This window comes from Myxine glutinosa, chromosome 8 (assembly GCF_964187855.1).
Source record: "Myxine glutinosa chromosome 8, kmMyxGlut1.1, whole genome shotgun sequence".
Classification (NCBI taxonomy): domain Eukaryota; kingdom Metazoa; phylum Chordata; class Myxini; order Myxiniformes; family Myxinidae; genus Myxine; species Myxine glutinosa.
In genome coordinates, this window is record NC_136268.1 from 83936992 (window position 1) to 83955365 (window position 18374).

The 18374-nt window shown below is 42.7% G+C and overlaps 2 protein-coding genes across 8 annotated transcripts in view; one reads left to right on the forward strand and one right to left on the reverse strand.

Moving 5' to 3' along the window:
• LOC137432649 (F-box only protein 25) overlaps positions 1-18374 on the forward strand; it is a 742106-nt gene that overhangs the window by 73771 nt on the left and 649961 nt on the right. The gene's annotated exons all lie outside the window — the stretch shown is intronic.
• The window catches only part of LOC137432647 (transcription factor GATA-6-like), a 48619-nt gene continuing 41901 nt past the window's right edge, over positions 11657-18374 (reverse strand). For all 7 annotated transcript variants that reach the window (XM_078783451.1, XM_078783454.1, XM_068124736.2 and 4 more), the window contains one exon: positions 11657-14341. In XM_078783451.1, the coding sequence (XP_078639577.1) occupies positions 14171-14341 (171 nt within the window). In that variant the 3' untranslated portion in view covers positions 11657-14170. The remainder of the gene's footprint in view (positions 14342-18374) is intronic.

The window sequence follows — 18374 nt, forward strand, 5'->3', positions numbered from 1 at the left end:
GGTCCAGACACGTGCGGTACTTTTCATGCAACTTTTACCTTTTATTAAACAGCAGCTTAAGATAAATATAGAATTTCAATTAATACGGACAGATTAAGGAAATAATTACTTATTGCGCAACAGCTTTGCACCATGTACAGTATATTGTTCTCAATTTTCTTGTTCTCACATTATTAAAAGTACTGTGTGCATATATATATATATACACACTACTCACAATAAGTTAGGGATATTGTGGGAGTGAGTTTGTTTTTTTTATAGGGGTTCGGGTTAGGGTATTGAAATCAAGAATGCTGTGTTTTTTCACACTCATTAATAACCATAGAATTAGGACCAACAACTTTTTTCAACATAATTAATACACAAAATCAACCACACCGAAGAACCTGCCAATATCCCTAACTTATTGTGAGTAGTGTATATATATATATATATGTGTGTGTGTGTGTGTGTGTGTATGTGATGTGATGTGTGTGTGTGTATGTGATGTGGTGTGTGTGAGTGTGTGTGTGTGTGTATGTGATGTGGTGTGTGTGTGTGTGTGTGTGTGTGTATGTGATGTAATGTGTGTGGGTGTGTGTGTGTGTGTGTGTGTGTGTGTGTGTGTATGTGATGTGGTGTGTGTGTGTGTGTGTATGTGATGTGATGTGTGTGTGTGTGTGTGTGTGTGTGTGTGTGTGTGTGTGTGTATGTGATGTGTGTGTGTGTGTGTGTGTGTGTGTGTGTGTGTGTGTGTGTGTGTATGTGTATGTGGTGTGTGTGTGTGTGTGTGTGTGTGTGTGTGTGTGTGTGTGTGTGTGTGTGTGTGTGTGTGTGTGTGTATGTGTATGTGATGTGATGTGTGTGTGTGTATGTGATGTGGTGTGTGTGTGTGCATGTGGTGTGTGTGTGTGATGTGATGTGATGTGATGTAATGTGTGTGGGTGTGTGTGTGTGTGTGTGTGTGTGTGTGTGTGTGTGTGTGTATGTGATGTGGTGTGTGTGTATGTGATGTGTGTGTGTGTGTGTGTGTGTGTGTGTGTGTGTGTGTGTGTATGTGTATGTGGTGTGTGTGTGTGTGTGTGTGTGTGTGTGTGTGTGTGTGTGTGTGTGTGTGTGTGTGTGTGTGTATGTGTATGTGATGTGATGTGTGTGTGTGTATGTGATGTGGTGTGTGTGTGTGTGTGTGTGTGTGTGTGTGTGTGTGTGTGTGTGTGTGTGTGTGTGTGTGTATATATATTGTTACGGACACGACTTAGATGTTATGATGGGCCGAGCGGAATGGCCGCCGTGTTCGCACAAGTTACCCGATTACACTCGAACGTTGGCCGAATCGCGCTACGCTAGATCAATGAAGGAAAGGACACAACGGCTGGGTTAAATGACACGACACAAGGGGTACAGTTCTCAAGACCTCCGGAGGAGGATATAATATGATTATGCAGAACGTTTAGATTACACGGCACAGAGGTACAGCACAGAAAGATGGGCACTTATACACGGTCTTATCTTAGCCCCGACAGACCACAGACAAACGGGACAAGACTGACTCACACAGGGATTGCTGGCAAGGAAGGGCAGGCAGTCGATGGCTCAAGGTGCACCTTGGCTCAGGGGCAGAATCGACCCGGTCCGGTCCAGAGAGGCGGGAGGTATCTCTCAGCGCTAGGAGGTGGCGTCCTTTTGTCTTCGTAGCTGAGCCGCATCTGACGTCACCTCCGTCTTCCTGCGCATGTCCAGCGGGGAGTGACACGCCCTCGGCTCGTTAGCTCCGCCCCAGATGGAATCGGTCCGTCGCTTCTTATTGGGTGCGGGGGGTTACCGGGCTCCGCCCTTGACGAGGAGCTGACAGTGAGCCCCTGTGTGGTAACCCCGTCGGAGCACATGGTCAATGGCGGCTAACCAAGCCGGAGTGAGGACGCACACTCCCCGCGCCGCCGCAGCGCCGCCCCCCGCTGTTGTTGTTGTTGGTGTTGTTATTCCATGAGGAAGAGATGCGGGGAGGTATTGGGAGGTCCTAAACTTACTAATGGTGCCATACAATCACATTCTGGTGCAACGAAGAGTCAGAATTAATGGAAACGAGTCCTTAACTGACATAGACTAAGAATAACTAGCAAGATGTCCTATAGTTGTCTACGTGAGATGCGGTGAACCTGGGCACGACATTTAATGGGGGAAAAAGGGGAAGGTCGGGGCTACAGAGTGTTGTTTACAGACAATGGGACTAGGGAATGGGGGATTGGGGATAGTTGGGGAGTATTGGGGAAATAGGGGAATATTTACAAGCGGATATGGATGGAGGCCAAATCCCATATCCGCAACAATATATATATACTAGCTTGGCTCGGCTCGCTGCGCTCGCCTCACCAAGCGTCGTTACTGAGGACCGGGCTTGTTTTAGCTGAGGCTAAGGACTGTACCTGAGTTGCTGTGTTGTCATGATTTACACCAATCATAATACAAACAATTATTTTGCACAAATGTATTTGTTGTGTTTGTGATATTACATTTTTATAGGCAATTTAGGTTGAAGATTTAGGTTGAATGTTTTTTTTTCAAGAAAGAAATCCTCAGCACATATCTCGGGGAGGGGGAGGTGCAGACTAGAAGTTTGGGACGATTACACCTCACCACCACGTAATTCAAAACACCTCACCACCACGTAATTCAAAACACCTCACCACCATAAAACACGTAATAAAAACACCTCACCAGCACGAAATTAAAAACACCTCACCACCACGAAATTAAAAACACCTCACAGCCATAAAACACGTAATAAAAACATCTCCCAGCCATAAAACACCTAATAAAAACACCTCACCACCACAAAATTAAAAACACCTCACAGCCATAAAACACGTTATAAAAACACCTCACCACAACAAAATTAAAAACACCTCACAGCCATAAAACACGTAATAAAAACACCTCACAGCCATAAAACACGTAATAAAAACACCTCACCACCACAAAATTAAAAACACCCCACAGCCATAAAACACGTAATAAAAACACCTCACAGCCATAAAACACGTAATAAAAACACCTCACCACCAAGTAATTAAAAACACCTCACCACCAAGTAATTCAAAACACCTCACCACCAAGTAATTCAAAACACCTCACCACCACATAATTCAAAACATCTCATCACCAACTAATTCAAAACACCTCACCACCACGTAATTCAAAACACCTCACCACCACGTAATTATAAATACCTCACCACCACGTAATTCAAAACACCTCACCACCATGTGATTTAAAAACACCTCACCACCATGTGATATTAAAACACCTCACCACCACGTCATTTAAAAACACCTCACCACCACATAATTCAAAATACCTCACCACCACGTGATTCAAAACCACCACAACGTTATTAAAAACACTTCACAACCACGGAAACAAAAGTTTGAGGGAGTCGTTAAGTGACAACACAGACACTGCCCAGATGTGTCGATATATAGATAAATGACTGTACCCGAGTTGCCGTTTTGTCTTGGTTTAAACCAATCATAATTCAAACAATTATTTTGCACAAATGTATTTGTAATATACGTGATATCACATTTTATAAACAATTGAAGTTGAAAAAAAAAATTCTCAAAAAAATTCCCCCCCCAAAAAAAAAAAATTGCTATATATATATTTTTTATACCCTTAGGACATACCAACGGGAGAGATATGTGCATACCAGAAGTTTGGTACGATTTCACAAAAGTTTGAGAAAGTAGTTCAGTGACAACACAAGACAACACAACACGACAGGACAGACGCTGCACAAATATATATATATATATATACATACACACACACACATACAGTGCCTATATAAAGTCGACACCCACTTAAAAAAAATTCACCTTTTGTTGCCTTATATGCTATAGCAGTGGTTCTCAACTTCTTTCAGTCCATGGACCACCAGGCCAATCAAAAATTTTTCGAGAACCACCTCCTTTTTGAGACATGATAAAAAAGAGTTGACAGCTAACATTTTGGTTTGAAATTTATTTCTCACGCTGTGTGACTTTGGACAATGTTCCTTTTGGACCACTGAAAAAAGTCGCCATGGACCACCAGTTGAGAACCACTACCTTATAAGCTGTAATGAAATTGCATTAAATCAGTCTTTTTATGCCGCCGCCGACAAAGTCCCCGGAGGCATTATGTTTTCGGGATGTCCGTCCATCCGTCCGTCCATACGTGCTCAACCTCGTTTTTCTCAGCAACCATATGTCCGTTTGAGACGAAATTTTCAGGGTACGACCGTACGAGTGACACCCATGCAGAATGTTTTTATGACTGTGACGTCATAGATCGCGTGGCATGGCAGCCATCTTGGATTAAAAGCAAATAATAATAAAAATATTTCTCGGAAACCGCTGAATGTAAAAAATTGAAACTTGGCACATTGTCAAGTACTCCCTTTGGGGAACAAAAGCATCATAATGAGGACATTATAGGTGAAGTGGTATACCAGCCAAAAATGTTTTAATTGAATTCCTTATCCTAAAAATCTGAAATTGCATGCACATGATCTATGACCAATTTGTATTGAAATATTAAATTTATGACATCGGTCACATAGTTTGGCAGCCATATTGGATTGAAGGAAAATATTAAATAATTATATCTCTGAAACCGCTCACCCTATCGATGCGAAATTTTACAAATATCATCTAACAGCACTGTTGCATATAGTTTGAAAATGATGATGTCATAGGTCACGTGGTTTGGCAGCCATCTTGGATAGAATAACGAACCTTATCCGATCAACATGAAACTTCACAAACGTGATGCCCTACCAGATTGATGGCATCTATCTGTTGTGGGACTATGCGGAGGCATATTGGCAACACAGTCACATTGCTCTCGTTCCACCTTTCTTTACATATCATAACCCACAACTTCCAAGTGAAAAACATAATTCTACAAATTTCAGGAAATTAATTAAAAATACAAAACTAGAATATCTTGGTTGGATAAGTGTCCGCCCCCCTGAGTTAATACTTTGGTGGAAGCACCTTTGACAGCAATTACAGCTGTGGGTCTGTTGGGATAGGTCTCTCCCAACGTTGCACATCTTGATTGGGCAATATTTGCCCATTCTTATGTACAAAACTGTTCAAGCTCAGTCAAGTTGTGTGGGAAGTGTCGGTGGACAGCAATCTTCAAGTCATGCCACAGATTTTCGATTGGATTTAGGTTGGGGCTCTGACTGGGCCACACATGGGCATTTATCTTTTTGTTCCTTAGCCACTGCAGTGCAGGTTTGGCTGTGTGCTTCATGTCGTCTCATGTCGAAAAGTGAACTTCCTCAATTTCAACACATCTTAACCCACAACTTCCAAGTGAAAAAGAAATTCTACAAGTTTCAGAAAATTAATAAAAAATACAAAACTAGAATATCGTGGTTTGATAAGTGTACAACGCCCTTCTAAAAGCAATTGTAAATTAGCTCAGGTGTTTTTTTGTTTGTTTGTTTTTTTTGTATACAAGATCGAGGCTCGTGTAAGAGCTAACATCAAGCACAAAAAAAACAAACGGACACACAAAACATACAATAAAGGGAGCAGGAGACAAGATGGGGAGAGAGAGGGAGGCACACAAGTACAACAGCAGAGTACAGGGACAACGGAAGATCCGTGGGAGGGAGAGGGCTTTGGGGGGGGGAGGCATGGGAAGGCGGGGGGGGGGGGGGTGGGAAAGTATAAAACACATGGACACTGCTGGAACTTTCAGGAAAGAAAAAGCCGGTATTTCAAAAAAAAGTGGATCTGGGGTGAATTAACAGGGGTAGAAGATATCAAGGTTTTGGATGGGGGAAGACAAGAGATGGTGGTGAACAGCTGTTTCAAAGACCTGGAGGAAGGAGTGGGATTGAAGAGAGTGAGGGAGTTTGTTCCAGAGGCGGGAGCAAAGAGGAATGAAGGTGAGCAGAGAGCGTTTTGATTTTGGCAATTTCACCAGAAGAGGGTTACTGGCAGATCTTGTGCGTCCTGTAGGAATATTTGGGGGACAGAGCACAGATAGAGCTGGGGGAGATAGGCCAGATAGGAGTCGGTAGAAGACAGAAAGACCACCAACCTGCCTGCGGTGAGTGAGTGAAAGGCCCTCAGAGTTAGCTTCATCGCAGGAGATTCCAATGATTCTAAAAGCTTTGGTTTCAACAGCGTGAAGCCGAGCAAGGTGTGAGGCAGGAGCACCAGCCCAGAGGGGGGAACAGTATTCCATTGAGCTGCGGATGAAAGCCTTGTATGTGGTGAGGAGCTCAGGTGTGCCATGGGACTGGCTTTGGAGGCCAGATTGGAAATGTGGTTTTCCCAGGAAAGATCATGGCAGATAGTGAGACCCAAAAGCTTGAGTGACAGAACTTCTTGGAGAGGATTGTTCAGAAAGTAGACGGGGGGATGGTGGGGGTTGTCCAGTCGGTCTTTTCGGAGAGACATAGTAAGAGTGTGAGCTTTGACAGGATTGAAAGACGTGTTCCACTTGTTTGACCAGTCTGTGATTTTGTCCAGGTCTGCAGAGAGCGAGGAGGCTGCTGCCTGCCGATCTGAGGGATGAGGTATGGAGTGGGAGAGAGAGTGGAGTCATTAGCAAAGAGATTGAGAGGATTTTCAAGAGAGTTAGAGAGATCATTGATGAAGACCAGAAAAAGCACAAGGCCCAGAACACTGCCTTGGGGAACTCCAGCCTGAACAGGAAGAGGAGATGAGAGAAACCCATTCAGGGCCACACGTTGACTATGACTAGAGAGGACGTCCGCAAGCCATGCGTGGAGATTTCCATGGATACCATAGGAGGAGAGTATGCTGAGCAGAGCGGGGTGCCAGACCGTATTGAAAGCATGTGATATGTCAAGGGAGACAGCTCTAATTTCCTGTTTGGCATTGAGGACCTCCATCCATTGTTGAGACAGCAGAATCAGCATGTCCAGAGTACAATGACCTGGTGTGAAACCAAATTGATGATCAGAGATCAAGCCATTGGAGAAGAGGAAAGATTTGATATCTGAAGCAATGATGGATTCCATGACTTTGCTGATAATTGGAAGCAGGCTGATTGGTCTGTAGTTGCAAGGATCTGTTTTTTCACCTTTTTGTGTAAAGCGGTGATGTTAGCTGATTTCCAAGCTGATGGCAGATGATCTTGAGCAAAAGAGAGGGTGAAGAGAACAGAGAGAGAGTGAAAGAGCGGCAGGGCAGGATTTTAGGACCCGTGGCTGACGCCGTCTGGTGTAACCAATCACCTTCAAAATCACACACCAAGTTAATTGGCCTCCACCTGTGTTAAATTGTGGTGATTGTGATTATTTCAGAGTAAAATCAGCTGTTCCTTCAGGGTTCCTCTGCTGGGTAGTGCATTTCACAGCAAAGACTCAGCCCTGAGTACCAAGGAGCTTTCAAAAGACCAGCGGGTTAAATTTCTGGAAAGGCACAGATCAGGGGATGGGTATAAAACATTTCAGAGGGCTTAAATATCCCTTGGAGCACCGTCAAGACAATCATTAAAATAAGTGGAAGGCATATTGTACCACCAAGACCCAGCCTAGATCAGGCCGTCCCTCCAAACTGGATGAGCAAGAAAGGAGGAGACTGATCAGAGGCCAATGGCAACTTTGAAAGAGCTACAGGCCATTATGGTAAAGACTGATCACTGTGTGCATGTGACAACAATATCTGAAACACTCCACAAGTCTGGCCTGCACGGTTGGGTGGCAAGATGGAAGCCATTACTCAAAAAAGCCCACCTTGAGTCCTGTTTGAGGTATGCAAAATCCACTCCGGAGATTCTGAAGCCATGCGGCAAAAGTTTTGTGGTCTGACGAAACAAAGGTAGAACTTTTTTGCCTAAATGCAAAATGTTACATTTAGCACAAACCCAATACAGTACGTCGTCCAAAGAACACTATCCTTACTGTGAAGGATGGTGGTGGCAGCATCATGTTTATGGGGATGTTTGTCATTATCAGAGACTGGGACACTTGTCAGGATAGAAGGGAGCGAAATACAGAAAGATCCTCGAGGAAAACCTGTGCCATCTGTAAGACCCGAAGCACACAGCCAAAACTACAATAGTCGCTAAGGAACAAAAGGATAGATGTCCTTGAGTGGCCCAGTCAGAGCCCAAACCTAAATCCAATCGAAAATCTGTGGCAAGGGTGTGGCATGGCTTGAAGTTGCTGTCCATCAAAGCTTCCCACGCAACTTGACTGACCTTGAACAGTTTTGTACATAAGAATGGGCAAATATTGCCCAATCAAGGTGTGAAAAGTTGGTAAGACCTATCCCAGCAGACTCACAGCTGTAATTGCTGTCAAACGTGCTTCCACCAAGTATTAACGCAGGGGGGTGGACACTTATCCAACCAAGATAACCTAGTTTTGTATTTTTGATTAATTTTCTGAAATTTGTAGAATTTGTTTTTCACTTGGAAATTGTGGGTTTTGATGTGGAAATAAAGGTGGAAAACGTCCGACTTCATGCAATTTAATTCCTGGCTATAAGGCAACAAAAAGTGAAAATATTGAAAGGGGTGTAGACATTCAATAGGAACAACTCCCACACTCTCCCAAGCCCTCTCCCTTCCATTTTCTATTATATAGGCACTCTTTAAGGATACATTTTATATATAAGATACTCTTCCTTTTACACCAGGACATATGTCTCCTTTTCTTCTTCACCTCTTCACAAGCGCGGTTCTTCGTACACCAATCCTCACGTTCCCCTCATACAGTGACGTGTTTCTCCATGCATTCAACAAGCGATCGTATATTCCATCCCATGATCTTTATCTCCATTTGTCAAAGTTGGGAATTTGGAATCAGAATAAGCATCCACCTCACACCTCTCAAAGCTTCATGTCCCACCTTTCTGCGTACCTCCACATCCCACCCTCTCAATGGTTCCCCCTCACCCCACCCCCTGAATGCTTCCCCCTAACCATACTCTGTAAAACCTTCCCCCACATCCCACGCACTCAATCCCGCACCTGCACACGCACTCTACACACACAACCCTTCCCCCACACCACACACACTCAAATCTTCCCCCACATCCGACACACACAAACATTACCCCACACCCAACACACAAACATTCCCACGCACTACAAACACACTCAAACCTTCCCTGCACCCCACACACTCAAACTTTCCCCCACATCCCACACGCACAAACATTGCCCCAAACCAAATACACACACACATTCCCATGCACTCCATACACTCAAACCTTACCCACACACCACACACTCAAACATTCCCCACAATCCACACACTCAAACCTTCCCTGAACAGACCTCCTTCCCCATTTTCTCCCTATTCCTCACCATCTTCATCAATTTGTTTTTTTTTCTCTTCCATTTATGCTTTTTCCCAGTTTTCCCTTCCAATTCTGTGATGGAGAGTCTGTGCCTGTATCCACCTCGTTCACCCCCTGTATCTACTCTTCTCTCTCCCATTGCTGTAATTTCCTCAATGTCCTTTATTCCACAAAGCCGCATTATATGGTGTTCCTCTGCTCTGTTGTTGGTATGTTCTCCCATGATCCCACCCCCATCTTTCCACTCTTCTTTTTGTTCTCTTACGTGCTGTGCTGATCCATTCTGTGTTCTAGATCCTTCACGAGCATCTACTGCATACAAAAACTGGAACGATAGTCGGTAGAGAACATACCTTCACCAGACTAAACAGTTTGCGTTTTGTATCCCACTGATAGGACGGACCTGAACCAAAATCTAATCGACTTGTTCTTGTCAGTTGTCACCTACTCAACTCATCCACCAGGTTTTGTCATAATACTTCCATAACGTTTTGAGATATCATGCTGTATATCGTTTTTGGCCCTATCGCTCAGTTTTTTTTTTCACTGAAGAAGAACGTGAAGAATCACTTTAAAGAATTTCTAAAAATTCTCATAATCAGATCCGAATCTTCTTGTATCCGTATCATATCAACGTTTTGATATATCCTGCTCACACAGACAGACAGACAGGGTTGAAAACAAAACCTTCATCCACTTTGGGTGGCGGAGGTAATAAATAAACAAATAATAACAAGAAAGGCATCATGCAGAGCGTGATACTTGCAAAATCCACCCCACACCAAAAATAGTTGTCATGGATAAATCAACTTGTCAGTTTCATTAAGATTAAAATTAACGATCTTCATCAATGCTCAGGTCAATTGGATGAAAATTTATGATTTAATGAGCTTGATCTTGAGTTGACCTTTTGCCCTCAAAAATATTTGCTTTCCCAATTCAGTGATGCACAATGTAATTGCTGTTTAATTTTCAAGTTAATCGGATGAAAATGTATGATTTCTTCAAATGAAAATTGATTTTAGAAGTTTGACCTTGAGTTGACCTTTGACCTTATGACCTCAAAATAGTTGATTTCCCAATTCAGTGAAGCACTATGTAATTGCTGTTTAATTTTGAAGTTAATAGGATGAAAATTGATGATGTTTCAGATGAAAATTGATGATTTTAGAAGTTTGACCTTGATTTGACCTTTGACATTAAAATATTTGCTTTCCCAATTCAGTGATGCACTATGTAATTGTTCAATTCACAGGTTAATAGGATGAAAATTGATGATTTTCCAGATGAAAATGGATGATTTTATAATTTTGACCTTGAGTTAACCTTTGACCTTTTGACCTCAAAAATAGTTGGTTTCCCAATTCAGTGAAGCACTATGTAATTGCTGTTTAATTTTGAAGTTAATAGGATGAAAATTGACGATGTTTCAGATGAAAAATGATGATTTTGGAAGTTTGACCTTGAGTTGACCTTTGACCTAAAATAGTTAGTTTCCCAATTAATTGAAGCACTATGCAATCGCTGTTTAATTTTCAAGTCGATCACATGAAACTGGACGATGTTTCAGATGAAAATCGATGATTTTAGAAATTTGACCTCGAGTTCACCTTTGACCTTAAAATAGTTGCTTTCCCAATTCAATGATGCACAATGTAATTGCTGTTTAATTTTCAAGTTAATAGGATGAAAATTGATGATTTCTTCAAATTAAAAATTGGTGATTTTTAGAAGTTTGACCTTGAGTTGACCTTTTGACTTCAAAAATATTTGTTTTCCCAATTCACAGAGGCACTATGCAATTGCTGTTTAATTTTCAAGTTAATAGGATGAAAATTGATGATTTCTTCAAATTAAAAATTGGTGATTTTTAGAAGTTTGACCTTGAGTTGACCTTTTGACTTCAAAAATATTTGTTTTCCCAATTCAATGATGCACAATGTAATTGCTGTTTAATTTTCAAGTTAATAGGATGAAAATTGATGATTTCTTCAAATTAAAAATTGGTGATTTTTAGAAGTTTGACCTTGAGTTGACCTTTTGACTTCAAAAATATTTGTTTTCCCAATTCACAGAGGCACTATGCAATTGCTGTTTAATTTTCAAGTCAATCAGATGAAATATGACTATTTTAGAAATATGACCTCAAGATGACCTTTGACCTCAAATCGATAGGCTTCTCAGTTTTGATTACCTCAACAACTTGGTAAAGTTTTATGACGATCGGTTTAGAATTGCGACCTGTAGGCGATTAACAGACAGACAGAATAATGCACAACACCAACCAATATACTTGAAAAATCTTCGAATTTGCAAATAATAAGGTCAAGACAGGACGATTGCAAATGACTCGTTTATTTCTGGTGCATGTGATACAAACAGCATTGTGAAACGCATTGCTGAAGAAGTATACAACAGATTTGCAAAAGCACAGCCACTCTTGGTAGTTTGGTAGAACTTCCAAACTTCTGGTTTGGTAACGCAGCCAGAGCATCTACAACCCATGTGGCAACGCATGACACATCGGAGGCAAATGATGCAAGTACTGTATCTGTATCACCTGCAGTCAACTAACTAACTGCAGCTTACACTCAATCGCTTATGAAGACTTTCAAAATTTTAACTTATAGAATATTAATTCGTTTATTCGTGTTTTCAAATAATGCCGCATATATTTCATTCTATCTCTCGATCTCTGCTAACTTTATTTACTTACCTCTAGCAATTACTTTAACAGCTATAATGTAACCGGCGCTACCTTTGTCTACAAATCATTGCTTTTAATGTGAGTTTACCGTTTGCTGAAAGCTCACAGTGTCGGTTACAATTGCTCATTGGACCAAAACTGCTGCTTACAGACTTTTTCATGAAGCCTGCGACTTGGAAGACTCACTGAAAAGATTTACTATATTTCACATAATCATCTTCCATAAACATGGAAATATTGCGCGCTGGGATCGATATTAAATGCCAAAGTAAAGTGATGCGGAGATGCGAAATAGATGAGGAAGAGTACTCGAATTATAATGTACACTGATTATTATTTTATCCCGCGTTAAAAAAACCTGTTTGTACTGTACATAGCCATAGTCGTATGCCAGGAACAACCTTTGCCCGATTCTCATAAATCCGCAAGCGATTGCAGCGGAACAAGAATTACGTTTGGTTGAAACTTCACCGGCTGTATGGAACAGAGTAACAGCAAGCTTGTGGATCTTTGGGAGTGGCGGAAGCAATTTATACATCATTATTACTCTGACATTGCAAAAATATTAATTATATTTCAACATCATCAGTTGGCATTGACCGTTTCATTCAAATTTAATATATTTAATTAAACAAATGCTCGCTTAATTAAAACAAGGAATATTAACTAGGCAATGGTCTCAGAAAGAGATTCTCATAATAAACCAAAAAAAATGGAAACTTTTTCATTTTTTAAATATGTATAGATCATGGAATTTTGTCAGAACTTTAGGGCATTTAAGCCTGGTCGAGAAACTTCGCAAAGTTGGAATCAATCCTGCAAGAATCACCCACTCCATCCCAGAACACTAAAGGTGGCAGTAATTTGAACTTTGTTCACTGTGCCGGTGATAACTCGCCTACTATTTGCGAAAGACACCGTGGGATATTCAATGCCCTCCAATAACCAATGCTGGCAGATTGGACCTCCAGCTTAATGTTCTCCTGATGGATTTAACCCACTTGTGATGTGGGTTCCACCCAGGCTAGACAGCTCGGAGGTGACTGCGTGCGTACATCTAGCCTATACATCCAGACGTACATTTAATTATTGCATTAAGAAAAATTGCTTTCTTACTAATTATAATACTTCCACAAGGAAAAATAACAAGTTCATAAAAATAACAAGAAAAAGAACCAATGAAATTTATTGTTCCATTGTGAGTTTCTCAATCCAATAACGTTATGAAACCCCTTCCCGTCGTTCCCCTCCATCCCGTTGGTATAATCCAATTGCGAAAGGTAAATACCAAACTATTAAAACAAATCCGTGATGATACAAGTACTGAACCTTGATAAAGTACGTTACACTTAAGGGGGCATTTACACGAGCAACATACAGTAATCACATAACAGGTCGATTACACAATTACATGTATGGTAAAATACTGTCCTGATCTTAATAGTAAATTTCTGCAATAAATATATTCGGTAATCTACCCGTTTTACAATGTGTTTGGGGAAAAGAATAAACACACCAAGCGTTTCATTCAACATTACACAGAAGTTGTATCATGACTCAGACCGTATAGTACAATTAGCACGCACAACGTGTGGGTGACAACACCCAAGGGATCTGTTTGATCCCCTGAGTGATTTGCCTTATTTAAAGGGATTGATCCAGTTCTTACAAGGAAGACTTGACCATGCCAAAGTTAGCTGGACCACTTGGGTCACAATGCTGTTCCGGTGGAAACAAGGTATGGATCTTTTTTTTTTATATATCAAAGTTTTTTTTTTATCAAAGTAAGAATCAGAGGAGATTGACTCACTGAACCATACTAGTTTTCTTTATTGTTCTAGCGATCACTGGTAGATTTGCAACTCGTTATCTTCCGGGGCAATGCTTCCATATCCATCTTGTTCTATTTTCAAGTGTTGAAAAGTGGAATCCATCAGCAAACACACGATACTGCCTCTTTGAGCTTGCATTAACAATGAGCAAGTTTAGATCTCAAACTCTAAACTTGTAGGATTCCATGAAAAAAGGCGATGTATGTACAGTAAAAACAGCAAAACATTTGATGCAAGAAATATGGCACGGTATTATATGGCACATATAAATATGACTCTTCTTGTATGTGAAAGCTTTTTATCGTTTTTCTTTCCTAAGCATTGGCAGAAGAGCATCCTGGTGGTGAGTTATCCAAACCAGTCAGCACTCCGTGTGTTGCATGTGGCGGGGATGGCAAACCGAATAGGGATTGGCTGCTAGAGATTCCAAGTCCTCCGTTAGCTGCCACATGACCCACCACATGATGGGAAGAGAATGGGAGTATCTGCAGCCAAGGATAAAAGAACAAGAGGATATAAGTATATACAAGTCAGGAGACGACGATGGTTCACGAGCGAGCGGTATTCAATTTCAATGACAAAGGACGGACTATAACCGAGACAGGCCAGGCCTGGAAATGTCAAAACGAAGGTTACTGACCTTGAAATGAGATAGAAAATAATGTATAATCGGTTATGAGGTTAGTTAGCGACACAATACCGAAAATTCGGTGAAAAATGAAATGAAAAAAAAAAAATGAAAAATCGAGCTCCGTGGGGCTAGACACATGACATTGGCCTAACCAAATATCGAAACCCCTGCCAGATTCCACCAAACCCTTGGGAGATGATGTAGCTTGAACTCGATTACCCCCTAACAAGACATCTTTTTCGGGCGTCGCTCCGCCCACAATGGGCGCAATACGCCCACTCTAGGCAGGACACAACTAGATCATGATATCAACCTCCCACCCAAGTTTCATCAAGATCGGATGGTATCATCGGGTAGTTATGCTGCGGACAGACAGACACACACACTGACAGACACACACACACATGACGAATATAGTGGTCACTTGATAACTCGTGAACCAATATATATATATATATATATATATATATATATATATATATATATATATATATATATATATATATATATACACACACACACACACACGCACACACACACACACATACATACAGTATGAGCCCCCATGCTCTTCCAGGCAAAGAAAACTGCATAAAACAAGCAACAGAAGGAGCTGATACTTTAGGTCCCCCACCTTTTGGGTGTTATAACCAATAGATCTGTGTAATTTGAAAGCTAACTCTTGAACAGTTTTTTAAATATCACGTACAAAACCCAAGCTACCAAGATGGTTGCCATGGCAACACAATTCAGCCAATCACAGCCGGGATCTAATCAGGTTGAGATAATGTTAAGAGGAATAGATATGTACATCATGAAAGCGAAATGTTCAACGTTTTTTGAAATGTGCAGACAAAAATATATATATGGACAGTCGGTCAGTCAGACGGAGCTTGTTTTAATGTCCCCGTCTCCAACCTTGTCAGACGAGCAGGGGACAAAAAGCTACACAAGGTAAGTCCATTGCTGTTTGAACCCCTATCTGTATTCCTCTAAAGCTGCAGACATTCACAAGTAGCACATACATGAGAATCCCAACGTTACATGCCCCCCTCAGCAGCCAGACCAATTTCATCACTTGCTGGCGGGTTACAAGCGACATCATAGACAGAAACACATATTACCGAGGCTCCCAAATATGTATCACATGTAATGGCAATAGCAGTTAACATATAAATAACACGACCCAATCATGCCTCTCGCCCATAACTGGAGGGAATAACCAATCAGCTCTCACTGAATCAATTACCCCAGATAGCTAGGATTTCAGTAAATTAACCACGAAGCTCTTCCCAACAAAGAAAACTGTGTAAAGCAAACAAAGAAAAGCCTCACGCTGAAATCGTTTAAATTCATTTTTTCCCTCATCAATCTACACTCAATACCCCATAATGACAAAGAGAAAACAGGACTTTAGAAAGTTTTGCAAATTTATTAAAAAGAAAAAACTGAAATATCACATTGACATAAGTATTCATACCCTTTGCTATGACACTTGAAATTTAGCTCAGGTGCCTCCCATTTCTCTTGATCATCTTTGAGATGTTTCTACACCTTGATTGGAGTCCACCTGTGGTAAATTCAATTGATTGGACATGATTTGGAAAGGCACACACCTGTCGATATACGGTCTCACAGCTGACGATGCATATCAGAGCAAAAACCAAGCCATGAGGTCGAAGGAACTGTCTGCAGAGCTCAGAGACAGGATTGTGTGGAGGCACAGATCTGGGGAAGCCTACAAAAAAAAATGTCTGCAGCATTGAAGGTTCCCAAGAGCACAGTGGCCTCCATAATTCTTAAATGGAAGAAGTTTGTAACAACCAGGACTCTTCCCAGAGCTGGCCGCCCGGCCAAACTGAGCAATCGGGGGAGAAGGGACTTAGGAAGAGAGGTGACCAAGAACCCGACGGAAGCCTCTCCTCAGTGAAAGACACATGAAAGCCTGCTTAGAGTTTGCAAAAAAGTACCTAAAGGACTCTCAGACTGTGAGAAACAAGATTCTGTGGGCTTTCATGTGTCTTTCACTGAGGAGAGGCTTCCGTCTGACCACTCTGCCATAAAGCCCAGATCGGTGGAGTGTTGCAGTGATGGTTGTCATTCTGGAAGTTTCTCCCATCTCCACACAGGATCTATGGAGCTCAGCCAGAGCGACCATCGGGTTCTTGGTCACCTCTATTACCAAGGCCCTTCTCCCCTGATTGCTCAGTTTTCCGGGCGGCCAGCTCTATCTAGGAAGATTGCTTTTTGCTTTTTTTCCCTCGCGGTCCCCATGTACTGTCTTTGTCTTTCCCTCGCGGTCCCTATGTGCTGTCTTTGTCTTTCCCTCGCGGTCCCTATGTGCTGTCTTTGTCTTTCCCTCGCGGTCCCCATGTGCTGTCTTTGTCTTTCCCTCGCGGTCCCTATGTGCTGTCTTTGTCTTTCCCTCGCGGTCCCTATGTGCTGTCTTTGTCTTTCCCTCGCGGTCCCCATGTGCTGTCTTTGTCTTTCCCTCGTGGTCCCCATGTACTGTCTTTGTCTTTCCCTCACGGTCCCCATGTGCTGTCTTTGTCTTTCCCTCGTGGTCCCCATGTACTGTCTTTGTCTTTCCCTCGCGGTCCCCATGTACTGTCTTTGTCTTTCCCTCGCGGTCCCCATGTACTGTCTTTGTCTTTCCCTCGCGGTCCCCATGTACTGTCTTTGTCTTTCCCTCGCGGTCCCCATGTGCTGTCTTTGTCTTTCCCTCGCGGTCCCCATGTGCTGTCTTTGTCTTTCCCTCGCGGTCCCCATGTACTGTCTTTGTCTTTCCCTCGCGGTCCCTATGTGCTGTCTTTGTCTTTCCCTCGCGGTCCCCATGTGCTGTCTTTGTCTTTCCCTCGCGGTCCCCATGTACTGTCTTTCCCTCGCGGTCCCCATGTACTGTTTTTGTCTTTCCCTCGCGGTCCCCATGTGCTGTCTTTGTCTTTCCCTCGTGGTCCCCATGTACTGTCTTTGTCTTTCCCTCGCGGTCCCCATGTACTGTCTTTGTCTTTCCCTCGTGGTCCCCATGTACTGTCTTTGTCTTTCCCTCGCGGTCCCCATGTGCTGTCTTTGTCTTTCCCTCTCGGTCCCTATGTGCTGTCTTTGTCTTTCCCTCGCGGTCCCCATGTGCTGTCTTTGTCTTTCCCTCGTGGTCCCCATGTACTGTCTTTGTCTTTCCCTCGCGGTCCCCATGTGCTGTCTTTGTCTTTCCCTCGTGGTCCCCATGTACTGTCTTTGTCTTTCCCTCGCGGTCCCCATGTACTGTCTTTGTCTTTCCCTCGCGGTCCCCATGTACTGTCTTTGTCTTTCCCTCGCGGTCCCCATGTGCTGTCTTTGTCTTTCCCTCGCGGTCCCCATGTACTGTCTTTGTCTTTCCCTCACGGTCCCCATGTACTGTCTTTGTCTTTCCCTCGCGGTCCCCATGTGCTGTCTTTGTCTTTCCCTCGCGGTCCCCATGTACTGTCTTTGTCTTTCCCTCGCGGTCCCTATGTGCTGTCTTTGTCTTTCCCTCGCGGTCCCCATGTGCTGTCTTTGTCTTTCCCTCGCGGTCCCCATGTGCTGTCTTTGTCTTTCCCTCGCGGTCCCCATGTACTGTCTTTCCCTCGCGGTCCCCATGTACTGTTTTTGTCTTTCCCTCGCGGTCCCTATGTGCTGTTTTTGTCTTTCCCTCGCGGTCCCCATGTACTGTTTTTGTCTTTCCCTCGCGGTCCCTATGTGCTGTTTTTGTCTTTCCCTCGCGGTCCCTATGTGCTGTTTTTGTCTTTCCCTCGCGGTCCCTATGTGCTGTTTTTGTCTTTCCCTCGCGGTCCCTATGTGCTGTTTTTGTCTTTCCCTCGCGGTCCCCCTGTACTGTTTTTGTCTTTCCCTCGCGGTCCCCCTGTACTGTT